The sequence below is a fragment of the Aulostomus chinensis genome, chromosome 21, assembly GCF_037954235.1.
Source record: "Aulostomus chinensis isolate RoL2024-O1b breed Wild chromosome 21, RoL_Achi_v1.0, whole genome shotgun sequence".
NCBI lineage: Eukaryota > Metazoa > Chordata > Actinopteri > Syngnathiformes > Aulostomidae > Aulostomus > Aulostomus chinensis.
In genome coordinates, this window is record NC_141340.1 from 24,360,709 (window position 1) to 24,381,677 (window position 20,969).

Here is a 20,969-nt window from a genome sequence, read left to right on the forward strand (position 1 = left end):
CACGTAATAACACGTAGTGACACGTAATAACACGTAGTGACACGTAATAACACGTAGTGACACATAATAATACGTAGTGACACGTAATATACACGTAGTGACACGTAATAATACGTAGTGACACGTAATAACACGTAGTGACACGTAATAACACGTAGTGACACGTAATAACAAGTAGTGACACGTAATAACACATAGTGACACGTAATACTACGTAGTGACACGTAATAACACGTAGTGACACATAATAATACGTAGTGACACGTAATAACACGTAGTGACACGTAATAATATGTAGTGACACGTAATAACATGTAGTGACACCGCATAACACATAGTGACCCGTAATAATATGTAGTGACACGTAATAACACGTAGTGAAACGTAATAATACGTAGTGACACGTAATAACACGTAGTGACACGTAATAACACGTAGTGACATGTAATAACACGTAGTGACACGTAATAACAAGTAGTGACACGTAATAGTACGTAGTGACACGTAATAACACGTAGTGACACATAATAATACGTAGTGACATCTCATAACACATAGTGACCCGTAATAATACGTAGTGATACATAATAATACGTAGTGACACGTAATAATACGTAGTGACACGTAAGAACATGTAGTGACATCTCATAACACATAGTGACCCGTAATAATACGTAGTGACACGAAATAAGACGAAGTGCAAACTCATAAAATGGAGTGACACGTAATAACACGTAGTGACACGTAATAACACGTAGTGACACGTAATAACACATAGTGACACGTAATAATACGTAGTGACACGTAATAACACGTAGTGACACATAATAATAAGTAGTGACACGTAATAAGACGAAGTGCAAACTAATAAAATGGAGTGACACGTAATAACACGTAGTGACACGTAATAATACGTAGTGACACGTAATAACACGTAGTGACACATAATAATACGTAGTGACACGTAATAATACGTAGTGACACGTAATAACACGTAGTTACACGTAATAACACGTAGTGAAACGTAATAATACGTAGTGACACGTAATAATACGTAGTGACACGTAATAACACGTAGTGATACGTAATAACACGTAGTGACACGTAATAACATGTAGTGACATCTCATAACACATAGTGACACGTAATAATACGTAGTGACACATAATAATACGTAGTGACCCGTAATAATACGTAGTGACACGTAATAAGAGGAAGTGCAAACTAATAAAATGGAGTGACACGTAATAACACGTAGTGACACGTAATAACACCTAGTGACACGTAATAATACGTAGTGACACGTAATAACACGTAGTGACACGTAATAATACGTAGTGACACGTAATAACACGTAGTGACACGTAATAATACGTAGTGACACGTAATAACACGTAGTGACACGTAATAATATGTAGTGACACGTAATAATATGTAGTGACACGTAATAATAAGTAGTGAACGTAATAATATGTAGTGACACGTAATAACATGCAGTGACACCTTATAACACATAGTGACACGTAATAATACGTAGTTACATGTAATAACACGTAGTGACACGTAATAATACGTAGTGACACGTAATAACACGTAGTGACACGTAATAAAACGTAGAGACACGTAATAAAACGTAGAGACACGTAATAACACGTAGTAACACGTAATAAGACGAAGTGCAAACTAAAAAAATGGAGTGACACTTAATAACACGTAGTGACATCTCATGACACAAAGTGACACGTAATAACATATAGTGACATCTCATAACACATAGTGACACGTAATAAGACGAAGTGCAAACTAATAAAATGGAGTGACACGTAATAACACGTAGTGACACGTAATAATACGTAGTGACACGTAATAACACGTAGTGACACACAATAACACGTAGTGACACGTAATAATACGTAGTGACACGTAATAATACGTAGTGACACGTAATAACACGTAGTGACACGTAATATACGTAGTGACACGTAATAAGATGAAGTGCAAACTAATAAAATGGAGTGACACGTAATAACACGTAGTGACACGTAATAACACGTAGTGACACGTAATAACACGTAGTGACACGTAATAATACGTAGTGACACATAAGAACACGTAGTGACACGTAATAACACGTAGTGACATGTAATAATACGTAGTGACACGTAATAACACGTAGTGACACGTAATAATACGTAGTGACACGTAATAACATGTAGTGACATCTCATAACACATAGTGACCCGTAATAATACGGAGTGATACATAATAATACGTAGTGACACGTAATAATACGTAGTGACACGTAAGAACATGTAGTGACATCTCATAACACATAGTGACCCGTAATAATACGTAGTGACACGTAATAAGACGAAGTGCAAACTAATAAAATGTAGTGACACGTAATCACACGTAGTGACACGTAATAACACGTAGTGACACGTAATAATACGTAGTGACACGTAATAACACGTAGTGACACGTAATAATACGTAGTGACACGTAATAACACGTAGTGACACGTAATAATACGTAGTGACACGTAATAATACGTAGTGACACGTAATAATATGTAGTGACACGTAATAACATGCAGTGACACCTCATAACACATAGTGACACCTTAATAACATGCAGTGACACCTCATAACACATAGTGACACGTAATAATACGTAGTGACACGTAATAACACGTAGTGACACGTAATAATACGTAGTGACACGTAATAAGACGAAGTGCAAACTAATAAAATGGAGTGACACGTGATAAGAAGTAGTGACACTGTAGAAAAGGCTCCAAAGTTGGGATATGTTCTGTTGTGTTCTTTAATATGATGATGTTCAGCTCAAATAGGAATTCACCCCCTGCAGGGTAGATTGTGTAACTGGCCTAACTGACAGCATTCAGTCAGCAGTGATGTAAGTGCCGGGACGGGCTGGCCACTGGGAAATTCAGGACATTTCCCGAATGGTCGAACCCTCACCGGGCCGGATCGGTCGTTGGGAGTTGGGTTTTTTTTGTTTTTTTTTAATGCCAATATAATTTCCAGCTAGCTAGGTAGCACTGGCAGCCTACATAATTTCACAAAGCAAGGAAGCGACAAGCAACATGTGGCGAGCTGTCAGGTGCAGCCGACTGACAGCTCGCCGGTGCGCGGCGCCGCATGCCTGGAGGGCCTACCCAGATATTTTTCCCAGGCTGGATTTTTGTCCCAGCACATCCCTGATTAAGTGTGTGCACGGGTGAGACGGCAGAGTGAAGTTACGTTTATTAGCATGGCGTCGTGTAGTCTGTGCATGGTGCCTTCTTGCCTGCACGTAGTAAATCAAACCACTTGAACTACATCACCTGCCTCATTATTGAATACTTGAAGATTTGGCTGTAAGTGGTGTTCTGGTCCACACACCGAGGTGGATTCTGTGATAAACCCCCAGAACCAGATACCTGCCACTAAGGTCTCCAGTACAGACACCTAATAAGATGGAGTGACACGTAATAATACGTAGTGACACCTAATAACACGGAATGACACCTAATAAGATGGAGTGACACATAATAACACGTAGTGACACCTAATAACACGGAATGACACCTAATAAGATGGAGTGACACATAATAACACGTAGTGACACCTAATAACACGGAGAGACACATAATAACATGTAGTGACACCTAATAACACGGAATGACACCTAATAAGATGGAGTGACTCATAATAACAAGTAGTGACACGTATTAACAAGTAGTGACACGTAATAACACGTAATGACACCTAATAAGATGGAGTGACTCATAATAACAAGTAGTGACACGTAATAACAAGTAGTGACACGTAATAATACGTAGTGACACGTAATAACACGGAGAGACACGTAATAACACGGAATGACACCTAATAAGATGGAGTGACACGTAATAATACGTAGTGACACCTAATAACACGGAATGACACCTAATAACACGGAGAGACACATAATAACATGTAGTGACACCTAATAACACGGAATGACACCTAATAAGATGGAGTGACACATAATAATACGTAGTGACACCTAATAACACGGAGAGACACGTAATAACACGGAAAGACACCTAATAAGATGGAGTGACACGTAATAATACGTAGTGACACCTAATAACACGGAGAGACACATAATAACATGTAGTGACACCTAATAACACGGAATGACACCTAATAAGATGGAGTGACTCATAATAACAAGTAGTGACACGTAATAACAAGTAGTGACACGTAATAACACGGAGAGACACGTAATAATACGTAGTGACACGTAATAACAAGTAGTGACACGTAATAACACGGAGAGACACGTAATAATACGTAGCGACACCTAATAACACGTAGTGACACATAATAACATGTAGTGACATCTAATAACACGGAATGACACCTAATAAGATGGAGTGACTCATAATAACAAGTAGTGACACGTATTAACAAGTAGTGACACGTAATAACACGTAATGACACCTAATAAGATGGAGTGATTCATAATAACAAGTAGTGACACGTAATAACAAGTAGTGACACGTAATAATACGTAGTGACACGTAATAACACGGAGAGACACGTAATAACACGGAATGACACCTAATAAGATGGAGTGACACGTAATAATACGTAGTGACACCTAATAACACGGAATGACACCTAATAACACGGAGAGACACATAATAACATGTAGTGACACCTAATAACACGGAATGACACCTAATAAGATGGAGTGACACATAATAATACGTAGTGACATGTAATAACATGGAGAGACACGTAATAACACGGAATGACACCTAATAAGATGGAGTGACACGTAATAATACGTAGTGACACCTAATAACACGGAATGACACCTAATAACACGGAGAGACACATAATAACATGTAGTGACGCGTAATAACAAGTAGTGAAATCTTATAACATTTAGTGACACATAATAACAAGTAGTGACACGTAATAACACGGAGAGACACGTAATAATACGTAGTGACACGTAATAACACGTAGTGACACGTAATAACACGGAGAGACACGTAATAACATGTAGTGACACCTAATAACACATAGTGACACGTAATAACATGTAGTGACACCTAATAACACGGAATGACACCTAATAAGATGGAGTGACACATAATAACAAGTAGTGACACCTAATAACACGGAGAGACACGTAATAACATGTAGTGACACCTAATAACACGGAATGACACCTAATAAGATGGAGTGACACATAATAACATGTAGTGACACCTAATAATATGTAGTGAAATCTTATGACATTTAGTGACACATAATAACATGGAGTGACACGTAATAAAATAAAAAGGAGTGACATGTAATAGTGTGAAGTGACAAAAACAAGGGGTGAAACACTAACATGGAGTGACACGTAATCGCGCTGAGTGATACATAGAAACAAGGGGTGATGCGTAATAACGTAGAGTGACACATAATAGCGCGCAGGAATGTGTAAAAATATGTAGTGATACATAATAAAACGTAGTGACACAACGTGGAGTGACACCTAAGGACAAGGAATGACACATAATACACGTATAACACCTAATAACATGGAGTGACACGTAATAAAATAAAAAGGAGTGACATGTAATAGTGTGAAGTGACAAAAACAAGGGGTGAAACACTAACATGGAGTGACACGTAATCGCGCTGAGTGATACATAGAAACAAGGGGTGATGCGTAATAACGTAGAGTGACACATAATAGCGCGCAGGAATGTGTAAAAATATGTAGTGATACATAATAAAACGTAGTGACACAACGTGGAGTGACACCTAAGGACAAGGAATGACACATAATACACGTATAACACCTAATAACGTGTAGTGACATGCAATAACAAGGCGTGAACATGTAATAACACGGAGTGACATAAAAATGTGGAGTGACGTGTGATAATGAGGAGTGACACAATTAGAAAAAGTGACATGTGATAATACACAGTGACATGTAATAACATGTAGTTTCACGTAATAACACGTAGTAATAGTGACACGTACTGACATGGACTGGCACATAACACATAGCGACAAGTTATAATGTAGAGTGACATGCATAACGTAATAACGCGTAGTGACATGTAAAAATGGGGAGTGACACATCACATATACTGACACATAAGAACGCGGAGTGACACATAAGAACGCGGAGTGACACGTAACACAGAGTGACACATAACTAGTAGTGACACTTAATAACATGTAAAAAATATGTAATTACGCAGAATGACGCGTAATTTCGTGGAGTGACACAAGATAATGCGGAGTGACACGTAATAGCACAGTGATCAGTAATTAGATGGACTGGCACATGATAACATGTAGTAACACGTAATAACACGTAGTAATTGTGACATGGAATAACGTTGAGTGACTCAGTGACACGTACTAACGTAGAGTGACACTGAAAACACGCAGTGACACATAAATATGTTGAGTGACAGAATAACAGAGTGACACCTTAAAAACAAAACAAAGCGTTTTACAGTGTTGTCTCACACAAACGCGCGCGCACACACACACACACACACACAGGAGCTGCCATGTAAGGTGCCAATCTGCCCATCAGGAGCAATCAGGGGCTCAGGAGGTCAGTTGTCAGCCCAAAGATACTTCAGCCGTGTCACCAGGGGAGGTGGGGATCGAACCAGCAAGGCTTCGGTTGCTAGGCGCCCCTCTATTGCTGAGCTGAGACGCCTGCTAAACTCAGAGTGCTGCTACTCCGTCTGGGCCCTGCTGCTAGCATAACAGTCGCTAAGGTCGACCAGCGACCTGTGGCCTCAGTTGGCGTCGGGTTGTTGTCCAGCTTCTCTCTCAGCTGTAGACCCCCAGTGATGAGACGCAGCAATGCTGACATACCGATCACGTATGTATCATGACAGTCGCCCGTCAATGAAAGGGGAATCCAAAAAGCATCTGTCTAGCTGATGTGTCTTTTAAACCAGGTCAAGGTCTACGGACTGGACCCGGATCAGGACCGTCTGTGAGTGAAGGCAGCACCTGACATTCCTGACATCTCTGCCTTCCACGAGTGACTTCCACCTCCCTCGACTGAATGGACAAATACTGTATATCTGTAGGTACTCCTGCTGTCTGATGGCGCTCAGAATGAACTAATGACTAATGTGCTGCCATGACAACATCGCCCTGACGGAGATATGAGAAATGCTTACATGGTGTTTTACGGCAGCATGATGCCGGAGGCTGCAGGGTGACCCAGAAGCAGACGTTGCATCATCACGCACAAACACCTTCGCTAAGAGGCGCTGACATCAATCTACCCTCCCGGTCTGGACGTGATGCTGAACATCTCAGACAGAACTGGCAGCAGCCAGGAGAGGAAGGTGACTGAGGCATTGATGAGGACACATCAGGGCCACAACACATGGCGGCAGCACGTCAGCAGCCCGGTCCGTTAGACGCTAAATTTGGTTTGGTCAGCGTGTGAATAAACAGCTCCATTACTGGCGCAGCAGCAGAGGAGGACACTTCAAAGCAGCCTGGCTAATCCGGCCTGTCACACTTCATAAGAGATTCATGCAGCGTCGATCTGGCGACCCGCGGACGGGGAGGGAGTTCCTGCGGGCGCATGAATGAGAGGAGCTGGCAGGTCGGCAAGGACGTGGAGAGGGAGGGCTGGGGCCGCTCGATACGCGGGAGCCACCAGGTCACATGACAGCTGGAGTGTAATGTATTTAGTCTGAGCTGCCAGCTGGTTTTAAGTGCTCTGCATTTAAGTGAGTCAATCTCTTGTGACACTCCAAAGTTTAGTTTTAGAACAAATTCATAATTCACCACGCAAATGTGGAGGAGCAGCTTTTAAGGCTCACCAGTGAGTGCAGGCTAGCCAGGCTAGCAGCTCCCACATTAGCCCCGGCCAACGAGGGACACGCTGCTGTGTGTGAGCGGGGGCGGTTGCCCCTCTATCGGTCTTCATTAAAGCCCCCGTTCAGTGGTTGTGAGGTCACCTGCTGCAACAGGTTTCCCAGCTCAGGAAGTTCTATGTGTGGTGGCGTGCAGAGGAAATGCTCCCACTGATCCTGGCCTTTGGAATTATGGGTCACAGAGTGTGGGATCTGATTCCTCCTCATCCTCATTCACAAACATGGAAGAGGAGAGAGAAACAGCGTCTGGTTAAGGGTGAAGATTGTAAACTTGGATATGTGAGCCACGGTGTGCGAGCAGAGGTGCCAAGTGCGGAATGAAGATGGCGACACTATTAAAGTGTCATATCGATGTCTCTGACACAGCTTTACTCACCCTTCTACTCTCATGAACCACAGATGTCTCGCCACCCCTGACCCATGTGCTGTACCTTGTAATCCAGGACCTGGGACTCTTTTCTCTCTCCATACAACAAGTTGTTATAGAATGTACTACAGTACTACAGTAGAGATTTCAGGCAGTAAAAATTGGTGTTTTACCTCTCAGTGCCTCTTTCAAATGTTTAACTGCCGCTACGTTCACGTGTGGGTCGACCTGGTGTCCAAGTGTCAGCCAAAAATGTTCTGACTTCAAACTTCATGCTCAGAGGACAGACTCCAGATCAGTGGGAGCACTGAACACTACAGGGCAACTAAAGCAGCACCACTAAAACCTGGCACTGCGGTCATCAGGGTTGCACAGGAACATCGTTGACACATCAACGTCAAATCGGCAACCACATTCAAACAAGCGCGTTGAAGTCCGAGACCTCAGCGCTCAATGGTAGACCCCATTCCAACTTCCCAGCTGTCTCGAACGCAACATGTTGGCACCACGCCCACCTCCTCATTTACTCATGCTAGGGAACTTAGCGTGCCCTGCCAATGTGCCGCCCCCTACTGGTTTGAGTGGGAGGGTGGAGAAGGAGAGAGGAAACACCAGCTTGGTCTGATCATCAGAGCACACCAGTCCCTGAAAAGTACACGATCATTCAACTGTGGGATGCAGTACAGGACTGTATGCTAGTAGTACATGTGTCAGTACTACCAGCACAGCAGGGTCACACAGGCCACTGCAGGCAGACCTGGCATCAACACCTTGAAGATAAATTCAAAAAGATGTCTCCTCTGTAGTCAACAAGTCTGACACACACCTCTGACAGTGGTCGCTCCAGGGTACTGCAGTACACCAACTAGTACACACACTGCACCCTCTGGTGGCATCCCACTGAATAACAGCGCTGATCTCACTCACACTCACACACTCTCACACACACACACAGACACCCCTGATGGAGAGGAGAAGTCTGACCGACCAACTGCAGCGGTGAGGATCTGAGACAAGGGTGAACATCAGCGTGTGCTCGCCTGCCTGGACCGAGTCCGAATGGTCACAACGCCATTGGACGGTCATGTGTATCATCTGGGTTTCTGCTGATCCCGGTGGAGAACCCGCCTGAGACTGGAGTCCAGTCAGTCATCAGTACTCTGTCAGTAAAACACCGGCGTTCTCAGGGGGGTCCCTCATCGTGTGTGCATGCTAACACTGACAGCAGCTCACACTTCCTTCGCTCAGCCCTCTCCTGTCAGTAGGAACTAAAAACTCCATCAAAATGTGGTTCCAGAAACATCAGATTGGTTCTTGGGACTTCGAAGAAGTTCCTCTGTGTGGATAGTGAATATTTCCTGCAAGCACCGGCAGCACGCTTTCACTCCTCAGGAAGCTGCCGGGCCTCCTCTCACACAGCTTCAGACCGGCCGCATGTCCGAAGACGGTTGTTACGACGGCATCGTGGCTGCACAGTGATTCGATTCATCTGCTGCTCACCTGCTGCCTCACACCCCCTCTGAACTATTCGATACTCATTTTCTAAAACTCAGAGTTTGATTTTGTACACACTCCCTTCAAGCCCTGGTACCTCTCTGTCATAGCTTTCCTCCAAGACTGCCATGAGTGTGTAAAAGCTACAGAAAAAGAATAGAGGTTCTGATGACGGGACACGACCTCAGGACAACAGTGAAGCTGCTGTGCAGTGGTGAGGTCAGGATCAGGTCTCTGCTGCTGAGGACCAGAGGAGGATCCATCAGCAGAACCGTCCACACCCAAGTGATCCTCAGGACAGAACCGGTGCTGACTCCTGTGTTGGGGTTAGGCCTCACACGAAGTGCCAAAATGTTGGGGCTAATAAAGGGGGAGAGGATTGGCGATATCTTAAATTGAACTACAAAGAAAATAATCAATTATTAAATATGATTATTCCAATATAATCTATTAACGGGGCACCACCCTGGAATCAGGGAACAGCCAATCCTCTGTTATCGACCTCAAAGGTGAACAGGATAAGCAAATTGTCAAATGTGCTTGGCCAAATTCAACAGCTATTGAATCAATTCAAATTAAACAATACATTATTTAATTAAAATAAATTACTATCAGGTCTATTCAGTCTCAGTCAAATAGAAGGTGTGATTCCGAGCACTGACCAATCAAACCAGCAATCAAAGTTCAATCCACACACAATAAAACCAGGAGTCGAATTGTTGCAAAATATAACACATTTATTATCACAATATTAATTTACAATGAACACAGCAATAATCAACAGGTATATCTTCACAATTACGGACTACTATCTAACATCTACTTCTATCAAGGGTGTGTGTGTGTGTGTGAGAGAGAGAGAGAGAGAGAGAGAGAGAGAGAGAGAGAGAGAGAGAGAGAGAGAGAGAGAGAGAGAGAGAGAGAGAGAGAGAGAGAGAGAGAGAGAGAGAGAGAGAGAGAGGGTTCGACCTAGTCTGGTACGTGCGCTTCCACAGACGAGGTTACAGCTCTTTCGACTTCATAGACGGCCACCGATCATGAACTCAGCTCGGTTGTGGAAACCAAACAGTGATAACTCTTGATGATCAGAGCTGAGGGCCCGGCGGCCCGTCTGATACAACAGAGTTAACACAGCACAGTGACACAGTGACAGTGATACAGTGATGAGAGCTCAGCGGCTCTTCACTTGCAGCGTTTACTGTCACACTCTCAACTACGATCTCTGCCCAGACACAGTGATGCCTTACTGTCGTTGCTCCGCTCCGAGGCGGAGATGGAGGTGGCGCTTGCAGAGGGTCCGTTCCTTGGCTCGGATACGCGCCTCCGCGGTCGACCGGGTCGGGGAATTGTCCTGAGCAACACGTCCCGACAAAACTTGCGTCCTTCTGCAGGGTGGAGGAGATCAGCGGGTGCGGGTTGTCTACTTTGGATCCAAAACAAAGTCAAAAAGAAAAAAGAAGGGATGCGCGGATTCTCTGTGTTTGGGGATGAGGAGAACCGCGGTCACGTGACTGAATCGAAAGTGGAAGTCTGTGGACTGGACTCGAGTTGTAGACTGCTGCTCCACGAACAAGAGAGGGGCAAAGGGAGACGTGTGGTTTGTTGCTCCCTTTCGGCAGACGCTTGGTGAAGTTAGCGTACCTGGGAAAAAGGGAGGCTTTTCGGCAGTACGTCTGGTTTTATAGGTCCACCGCTGATGATGACGTAGCGGGGAAACCCTGGGCTCTCAGCCAATTAGAAGTGGGTTTCCCCCTTTGAAGAGGATTCCCACACCTCAACCTGGTGGCTGGCGGGAAAGTTTTTATTAGTCTTTGTTCTGTCCCATGTCCACGTGGAACAGAGGGAGGAAGAAAATGGTGGTCGTCAGCACATGGGCTCTGAATCCCAACACCTGTCAACAAGGTTATGAGTGATGACTGACACTCAGGGCCGGCCTGGACAAAATTGGGCCCTAAGCAAAATTTAATTTGGGACCCCCCCCCCCCCCCCACACACACACACACACACACTTCTCCCCATCCATACTTTAAAATTCTTCTTCCACCATCAAAGTCCTCAACAGTCAGGCTCCTTCATCCCTGACAGAGCTCCTAGTCCCCTATGATCCAGCTAGAACCCTTCACTCCCAGGATGCAGGGTTCCTGCTGGTTCCTAGAGTTCTAACAGTAGAATGGAGCCAGAGCCTTCAGCTATCAGGCTCCCCTCCTGTGGAACCGTCTCCCAGTTTCAGTCCAGGACCCAGACCCCCTCTCTAGGTTTAAGAGCAGACTTAAGACCTTCCTTGTTGATCAGGTTTATAGTCAGGACTGCTTAGGCTGGCCCTTAGACCTGCTGCTATAGGCTCAGACTGCTGGGATCTCCCATGATGCACTGGGCTTCTCTCTCCTCCTCCTGTCCCCATACATGTTACTAACTCCTCTTCTTCTCCCCTCATCCCAGATCCTGGTGCTGCTGGAGGAGGCTCCAGACCTGAAGAGGCTCCAGCTGCCACCCGTAGCTCCACCTGCTCACGTCCCCGTTTGTCCATCAGTCTCTCCTCCTTTCTCTCTCACTTTATCTCTGTCCCTCCCTTTCCTTCTGTCTCTCTGTCTTCCTCCATTCTCTCTCTTTGTCTCTGTCCATCAGTCTCTCCTCCTTTCTCTCTCTCTTTATCTCTGTCCCTCTCTTTCCTTCTGTCTCTCTGTCTTCCTCCATTCTCTGTCTTTGTCTCTGTCCTGCTCTCCTGCTCTCTCTCCACTGATCCTGGATCTGCTCCACCTTCCTGCTGGTAAAGGAAGGTTCTGGTGGCTGCTGTTGCAGGATGTGCTGCTGATGGAGAATTGTTGGGTGGAGGTTCATTGAAGGAGGGAGGTGCTGGACCTGCTCTACTTGGACAGAGTCAGGACAGAACTTTGGTTGGGGTTTGGTGCCACACTAATAAACCTGACTGGACTTGAATGTATGCTAGGTTCAAAATGAGGGTCAGACTGCTATGAAAACTTCTTCCATCTTTCTTCGGGAAAGTGAAATCTGAAACGACCTTCAAAGGCCTTCGCTGCACAAGTTCAAACCCATTTGGCATCGATGAAGTTCGCTGCCCTAAGAGCCGCATCACCTGGTTGTGTGGTGATGGCAGCGTCTGTAGCAGCAGTACTGATGCTACCTGAAGGCCCCCCACTGTGCTGGGTGCTGTTGCAATTAATACAAATAAAATGCAATTAATAGCCGCAGCAACCAGCCTCTCCTCCACACTCGTTAACAACTCTATTGTGATGAGAACGACGACAGGTCATCAGTGACATCATTAGACGATTGTGTACTGATCACCACGGTGTCACGTGGATTCAACCCAAAGGTTCAATAGTTTCAACTCAACGTGCAAATCACGGATCGCATCTCATGGCGCCCTTCAAATACACCGCTGACCCTGACCACGTCTCTACACCGGTGCTGTGTGTCATCAACAGCGTCAATCGTGTTCACTGTGAACAGAACCTCCCAGTCAGAGGTGCCAGTCCAAGATCACGGTACCGGTCGCAGTATCTATCTCACGCTCGCCGAGACAAATCCCCACCCACCAGGCTGCTCAGACTTGTGCAGGTGGGTCTGAGCCAAACACAGGAGACGCTGTTGCACCCCCAGGTCTGTTGGTGCAGCCTGACTGGGCAGCGCTGGCTGCCAGACTCAGGTTCTGTGTCCCGCCCCAACAGTCAGGAGACAGCGCTGTCAGCCTGGACTCCTGTCGCCAATGACGGCCGGGTTGGCTCCTCCTCTTCCTCTTGATAGCAAATGAGCAGACAAGCTCAAACAGGAACTGAAGAAGAGCTTTTAGACAGTTTCATTGTTGCTGGACACTCTTCCTGTCCAGTCAGGGACAAGATGCATGTGATTTGATCCTCTGTCCACAAGATGGAGGCACAACACTACAACATAGCTGCTCCTCCACCGCCTGAGCCACTGAGGGGCCCCAAGAAGAGGGCTGGCCACTGAGGGGCCCTCCTCACTGAGCCCCCCCCGTCAAATGAATGATAATGACCCAAAGATACGTGCCTGTGTGTGTGTGTGTGTGTGTGTGTGTGTGTACACACTGAAATAACTTGAAACTGACAAAAGTAATAAATAAATATTTACTGAAAATTAAGAAATGAAAATTAGACATTGGTTTTGAACTGAGGTTCACCAGAATCACTTTAACTAACAAACTAATGAAGCTGGACAAAAACTTCGTCCCCCACCGGAAGGGTTCAGCTCCTCCCACAGATCTACAGTAGGGTCTAGATCGGAGCCGTAGGTGGTGTCGGAATTGACTTAATAGAGAGGTCAGAGGTCAGAGGTAGGAGCCTCAGGAAGTATTTTATGAGTTCCTGTGGCCATCCTGACCTCAAGGCACAAAAGGGCAATAGACCAGGACGAAGGGGGGAGTTGAGAAGCATATATTTAACAGGTGTTATTTCCTATATCCTATAGTCATTGGTTTGATGTGAATATCATCTGCCCTTTGTTGTTGATGGTATAAAAGGTTGGGTCATTGTACAGATCAGCAGAGAACACTCAGCAGTCTCCTCTCCATGCTGCATGCATTAAAGAGACTTGATTCATCACACGAGTCTGGGATTCTTCAGAGAATTACCAACTCTCAACGATCTACAAGGAGAATTTCCCTTACATTTTGGTGACAAGGATGGGATGGACGCTCTGCTGACTGATGTCTGAACCTGGACTGAGGGTCAGCTGCCGGCAGGGGTCTCATAGGACTCAGGGAAAGTTCCGCTCCGACAAACGGAGGACAGGATCCCGCCTGAGGTCAGGAGCGGGTGGCGGACAGCAGACGCTCCATCTGTTTTTTAATGAGCAAGTACGGTGTTATGAATCAATCTCTACACGAGTTTTGTAATTCCTGTGTGGTCGCAACCGTGAGTTCCCATGTAATTCTTGTGTAGTCTTGGGAACGCTTCCATATAATTCTTGTGTAGTCTTGGGAACGCTTCCATGTAATTCTTGTGTAGTCTTGGGAACGCTTCCATATAATTCTTGTGTAGTCTTGGGAACGCTTCCATGTAATTCTTGTGTAGTCTTGGGAACGCTTCCATATAATTCTTGTGTAGTCTTGGGAACGCTTCCATGTAATTCTTGTGTAGTCTTGGGAACGCTTCCATGTAATTCTTGTGTAGTCTTGGGAACGCTTCCATATAATTCTTGTGTAGTCTTGGGAACGCTTCCATGTAATTCTTGTGTAGTCTTGGGAACGCTTCCATATAATTCTTGTGTAGTCTTGGGAACGCTTCCATGTAATTCTTGTGCAGTCTTGGGAACGCTTCCATATAATTCTTGTGTAGTCTTGGGAACGCTTCCATGTAATTCTTGTGTAGTCTTGGGAACGCTTCCATATAATTCTTGTGTAGTCTTGGGAACGCTTCCATGTAATTCTTGTGTAGTCTTGGGAACGCTTCCATATAATTCTTGTGTAGTCTTGGGAACGCTTCCATATAATTCTTGTGTAGTCTTGGGAACGCTTCCATATAATTCTTGTGTAGTCTTGGGAACGCTTCCATGTAATTCTTGTGTAGTCTTGGGAACGCTTCCATATAATTCTTGTGTAGTCTTGGGAACGCTTCCATGTAATTCTTGTGTAGTCTTGGGAACGCTTCCATATAATTCTTGTGTAGTTTTGGAAGTTGGAGGTAAAAAGAAAGAAAAACAAAAAACTAAAAAAGACGAGAGATATCTAAGCAGCAAGAGGCTGTTGAAATCGTGATTCACATGAAAAGAGCTCATTTTCTATATATTTATATATGTATGCATGTACATATACATGTATATATATATATGTTACAACGTTGTGTGTTTGTCTACGTATGTGGCGTGTGTTATGTGTAATTAAGAAATAGTGAGGAGCTCTAGATAATCCTTAGAGATATAATCTGAGATGAAAAGAAGAGCGGTTGATGCTAAGGTCATTAAATATATAGTAATAATATACTAACATTATATATCATATATAGGATGTCCCACCACAATAAAATGGGCGTATGAGTGAAGAACCTATGAGAATAATAAGAACTAAACTTTGTGGTAACTCATTCAGTGTCTAATATGTTCTCATACTAAAGGGGTACGTTGCTCAGACTTTGTCATCCAAACCACCCGGCTGAACAAGTTACTCAAGGTAGTGTGTGGATGATAAGATCCAACCGTACTTGTATGGGAAGAGCAGGGTGATTGTGGAATTAATCTGTGTGACTGAGGAGCCCATTGAGAGTCTAAAGCACTCCTGTCCCAGTCGTGAGTCGGGGAGAATTATGGGGAACAAAACAGGGAAACTAAAACCTGACCCTCTTACAGGTCCTGCTAAAATAATGGTAGAAAAATGGGGAATAAATGTGGTTGAGGATGTTCCACTTTGGCTCTGTGTTACTCAGGAGGTGTTTCCATTGATAGGCACATTGAGCACTGATTGTTTAAGAAGGTGTAGAGAATTGTTAGAAGAACACATGAAGGGAAAGGAAGTAGGGAAGACAAAGATGGACTGGCAAGCTTATCAAAGGTGGGAAAGAGAAGAAGCTAAGTCGGTAACAGGATTGATGTTGAAGCAAGAAATGAAATGAGAGAGTACGTGTGAAAGAAAGAGGAAAAAATGTAGGGTTAGAAATGAAGAAAGGACTCTGCCTCCTCCGTATGCTGTCTCCACACCTGCAGCCCCTCCTCCACAAAACACTCCCCCACGGGGGACCACAGCTGCAACTGACCCCAACAAGGAACTTCTGAAGGAAAGGAGGAGCACAGAGATGTGTACCCTGACCTGTCTGTTCTCTCTCTGACTCCAAAAACCCAGCAGACTGACACTGTTTCTCCCAAGAAACCTAGAGCAGCATCTCTCAACTACTGGTTACGGAGTCAAGAAGATAAAGGGGGTGTACCCCAAATGCCTATGATGATGTTTCCCAACCCCCAACCACGACCAACGGGGGATGATGCACATGCACATTGGGATCCAGAGGTGTTTGTGTACAGGCCATGGCATCCAGATGAACTGAGGGAAATGGCTGAGGAGCTACCTGATCCACAAAAGACTGGAGGTGAGAACTGGGTCACAGCTATGCATCAGTTCATGTTCTACCAGCAGGGGGCCCAACAGCATCATGTACCAAGACAAAGGTCTCACCAGACAGGCAGAGGAAGAGAAAGAATGAATCCACAGCCTGTAGGTCCAGGGCGGACGGATGGCAGGTTGAGATGCTATAAATGCGAAGGCTATGGACACATCTCAAGTAACTGTGCTACCCCAGACAACTTCTAACAAGGCGACTCCTGGCTGCATGCACCACCTGAAGAACTGTCTGTCCATTCTCCTGGACTCCCAGTGTCACAACCATAGGAGACAGCAGAGGCAGGTCAGAGCATTGAGCAGCACATTGACATAAGTACACACCCTGACACTCATAGCAATGCTGATAAACCAGTTATCACATATCATCAATGCATGCAATTAACATTAGAAGCTAAACCACCACCTCGTACCTTAAGAATCAAGGTGGTAGTTGTTAAATCTGGACACATGCACACACCTTAGGGTCATAAATCAAAGTGCCATTGTGGGATGCCCTGATTCACCATGTAACACCCCCATCTTGCCTGTAAAGACACCAAATGGAAGTTGGAGACCAGTCCAAGATCTGAGGGCAGTAAATGAAGCCGTTCAACATCCACAACATACAGTGGCACCTTGAGAGCGGCGCAGCGTTTTGTTCCAGCCATTCCAGGGTCTTGGTCCTGTTGAGGACTCCTGACCCGTGACTGAGCCCAAGCTTCCTGTCTCTGAGCTGCTCATTCTCTCCGCAACAACACTCCGCAAAACAGTCTGATATTCCCTTCAAGTTTAGTCCCTCAGGTTTTAAGTATTTGGGGATCAATGTAACACGCACCTTACCATCTCTTTATTCCGCCAATTTCATACCCCTGATTGCCCAGGTTAAGGAGGAATTCCAAAGGTGGAACTCTCTCCCTCTCTCATTGATAGGTAGAATTAATGTTGTGAAAATGAATATTTTGCCCAGATTTCTTTTTCTGTTTCAGTGCATTCCTTTATTTTTGCCCAAACATTTTTTCAAATCTTTAGATCAGACTCTTACTTCCTTTTTATGGGCTGGCAAAACCCCTAGACTAGGGAAATCGTTACTTCAAAGATTTACATCAAACGGCGGCCTTGCCTTACCTAATTTTCTTCTATACTATTGGTCAGCACATATCCATAAATTGAATTACTGGCTTCAATCTGCACAACCGATATGGTGCAGGATAGAGACGCATTCATGTGTCTCATCCTCACCCGCTGCCCTACTCACATCTCCACTGCCCACCAATCCTTCTAAGTTCACTAAGAACCCAGTGACGCTTTCCACACTTAAGATTTTTTATCAATTTAGGCGGCACTTTAGATTTCTGTCAGCTTCTCTCTTGATGCCCATACTTAATAATCATCTATTCCTTCCATCCGTCAACAATACCTCATACACGCTCTGGCAAAATCTAGGCATTAGGGTTTTTCGTGACCTCGACAAAGATGGTACTTTTGTTAATTTCTCAGATTTACGCTCAGATTTCAATTTGCCTATATCAAATCTCTTTATGTTCTTTCAAGTTAGACACTGCGCGTCTTCTCTCTTTCCATGTTTTCCCTCCATCATTGATCAACCTTGGGATGATTTTCCAACCTTGGAGCTCCATCAGAAATCATTAGTATCTAAGATTTATAACAAACTTATGACGCTTGGTGGTCACTCAGTTGCCAAGGCTAAAAATGCTTGGGAGCACGAGCTAGCAATAAATTTAACAGAACAATGGTGGGATAAAGCCATAGATACTATACGCTTATCTACTCCCTGTGCCAGGCTACAACTTATACAGTTCAAGGTGTTACATAGAGCCCATTTCAGTAAGTCCAGGCTATCTGAAATATACCCTGACATTGTAGATCAATGTGATAGATGCCACTCTTCTCCCTGTAATTTGAGCCACATGTTTTTCGTTTGTCCCAGTCTACACAAATTATGGTCAGATTTCTTTATGATATTGACAGAGGTTCTACGAACCCAAATAAAGATGGACCCTCTTGTGGCCATATTTGGAATCCCAAATGAAAAACTTTAATTAACCCCCTTGCAGATGCAAGTGTTGGCCTTCACTTCCCTTCTGGCTAGACGCCATATTCTGCTGTCATGGAAGTCTCCTAAACCTCCGTCCACGTCGCTGTGGCTCAGAGATGTCATGTCCTTCATTAAACTGGAAAAATAAACTTAACAGTACAAGGGTCCTGTAGCAAGTTTTTCCGAAAATGGAACCCTTTCATAAAATACTTCAATTCCCTACAAACCCTGCCTACTGATTAGCTGATTGGCCCTCTCCCCCCTCTCTCTTTCTCTTTCCTACTTTCTCCTTCTGTCCCTAGTACCCCCCCCCCCTTTATTTTAGTATTGGCGTGGTTGGGGGTGGGTTGGGAATGTTTGTATTTTTGTATAAACATGTAAACTGGAAATGAAAGATCATTGTGGCCTCATAATGTGAAATGCATATTGTATTGTCAATGTTTGTCATTTCCAAATAAATAAACATGTAAAAAAAAAAGACGAGTCAGCCTTCACCTGCACACGCGTCTGGCACCTCAGCGCTCGGCAGAACACACCTGTGGTGCTCAAGACTGGACACACCTGGGTTAGAGTCCCCGCAGTCCAGTCACTCTAGTCCTCTTCAGGTACCACCCCACTCCACTATTATGTGTGTATACATATGTACATGTGTGTGTGTGTGTGTGTGTGTTTGTGTACCTCTCCTGCCAGTAAGGTGTAGATCTCCCTCCGCTCCTTTCTACTGAGCCTCTTCACTGGCATCTTCCCCTGTAAGGACAGGTCAGGGGTCAGAGGCCAGGGGTCAGGGGTCAGAGGTGCTGTCCAGCACTCAGAGCTGCTTGGAATCAGGAAATGTTGTGGACTTCCAGCAGCTGCAGGTTCTTTCTAACTTCCATCCTGGTCATTTACAGCTAAAACAATCAAACCCCTGTGACAGAGTTGTTCCGCCTATGTCAATCTAACTCATCAGAACCAGAACCAGAACCAGAACCAGGCTGGCTTCTGTCAACTACATGAGTGTGCATCATGCAGCAGGACGCTGTTCAGCATCCTGCGCCTGAGACGCGGAACCAGCCCGGTGCTGGGTCTGTAACCTCCTAAAGCTGCAAGGCTCAGTTCGGTAACCAGAGAGGTCCGGGTACGGTCCACTCGTGCTGCCGTGGACATGAACCGGGAAGTTTTTCTTTAGTTCACCTGTCACGGAACCTGCGGTTCTGGATGCTGCACTTCCTGGTCGCCGGAGCCGCTCCGGACACCGCGGGGGAGGCTGCAACGTCGGACAGGTCCGGGCTCAGACTCTGGACAGGCGGCAGCTGGAGTTTCACCTCACGGCTCCCGAAGTTTCTGCTCACGCTCCTTCACACTTCTTTGCTCTTTTACTTACCTTACGGACACGACGTGTTACCACGCATGCGCAGCAGGCTGATGGTGAGGCTCAGGCGTATGCTGCATTCAGGTGATGTTGGAAATGACCGACATTACACCAGCAATAACTTTAATATGACAACACTACCTGGAGGTTCTGGTTCTGTTTCTGCTGGTTTGTCTGAGATGATCTCCCTGTGTACTTTTATAAGTTTTAGGCTTGTCAAACATAAATAAACCCTAGCAAAGTAGTAAGAAGACCACGCCACCTCCCCAACACGGAGGGGGAAAAGGAGCATCCTGATGTCCAGGGGGAGCAACACCCGCCTGAGGAGCTTGAGCTCCACCAGCTGCTCCGGCGCTGCTGCTCCATCCCGGATCAGGGTCCGAAACTAGGTTTCCACAGGGCTGAGGGACTCTGGTCTCTGCTGGTGCCGGCGCCTCACTCTCCTCCTCCTCCTCCAGCTGCTCCTCTTCCTCCTTTGGTGCTTAGGGTGTGACCATGGCTGGTGAGCAGCGCTAAGGTGTGAGGGGAAGTGCTCAGGCTGCAGAGGCCTTTCTGGACACACGTCAAATGTAGGGGTGTGACACATTTCCCAGACTGCCTTGGGAATCATCCGAAAGATGGCAGCCAAACTGATCCCCTGAGCCACAGAATGCCAACAGTTTTTGGTAATAAAGATTTAAAAATGACGATAATCCTTGTATTTTCTTG

General features: G+C 45.2%; 1 protein-coding gene across 3 annotated transcripts in view; it reads right to left on the reverse strand.

Annotated features, from left to right (window-relative positions):
• The window catches only part of plppr5b (phospholipid phosphatase related 5b), a 110,279-nt gene extending 89,575 nt beyond the window's left edge, over positions 1-20,704 (reverse strand). For all 3 annotated transcript variants that reach the window (XM_086191105.1, XM_086191104.1, XM_086191103.1), the window contains exons 1-2: positions 20,084-20,704; positions 19,589-19,657 (exon numbers count right to left, since the gene is read on the reverse strand). In XM_086191105.1, the coding sequence (XP_086047231.1) occupies positions 19,589-19,651 (63 nt within the window). In that variant the 5' untranslated portion in view covers positions 19,652-19,657; positions 20,084-20,704. The remainder of the gene's footprint in view (positions 1-19,588; positions 19,658-20,083) is intronic.
• Positions 20,705-20,969: the final 265 nt, after the last annotated feature.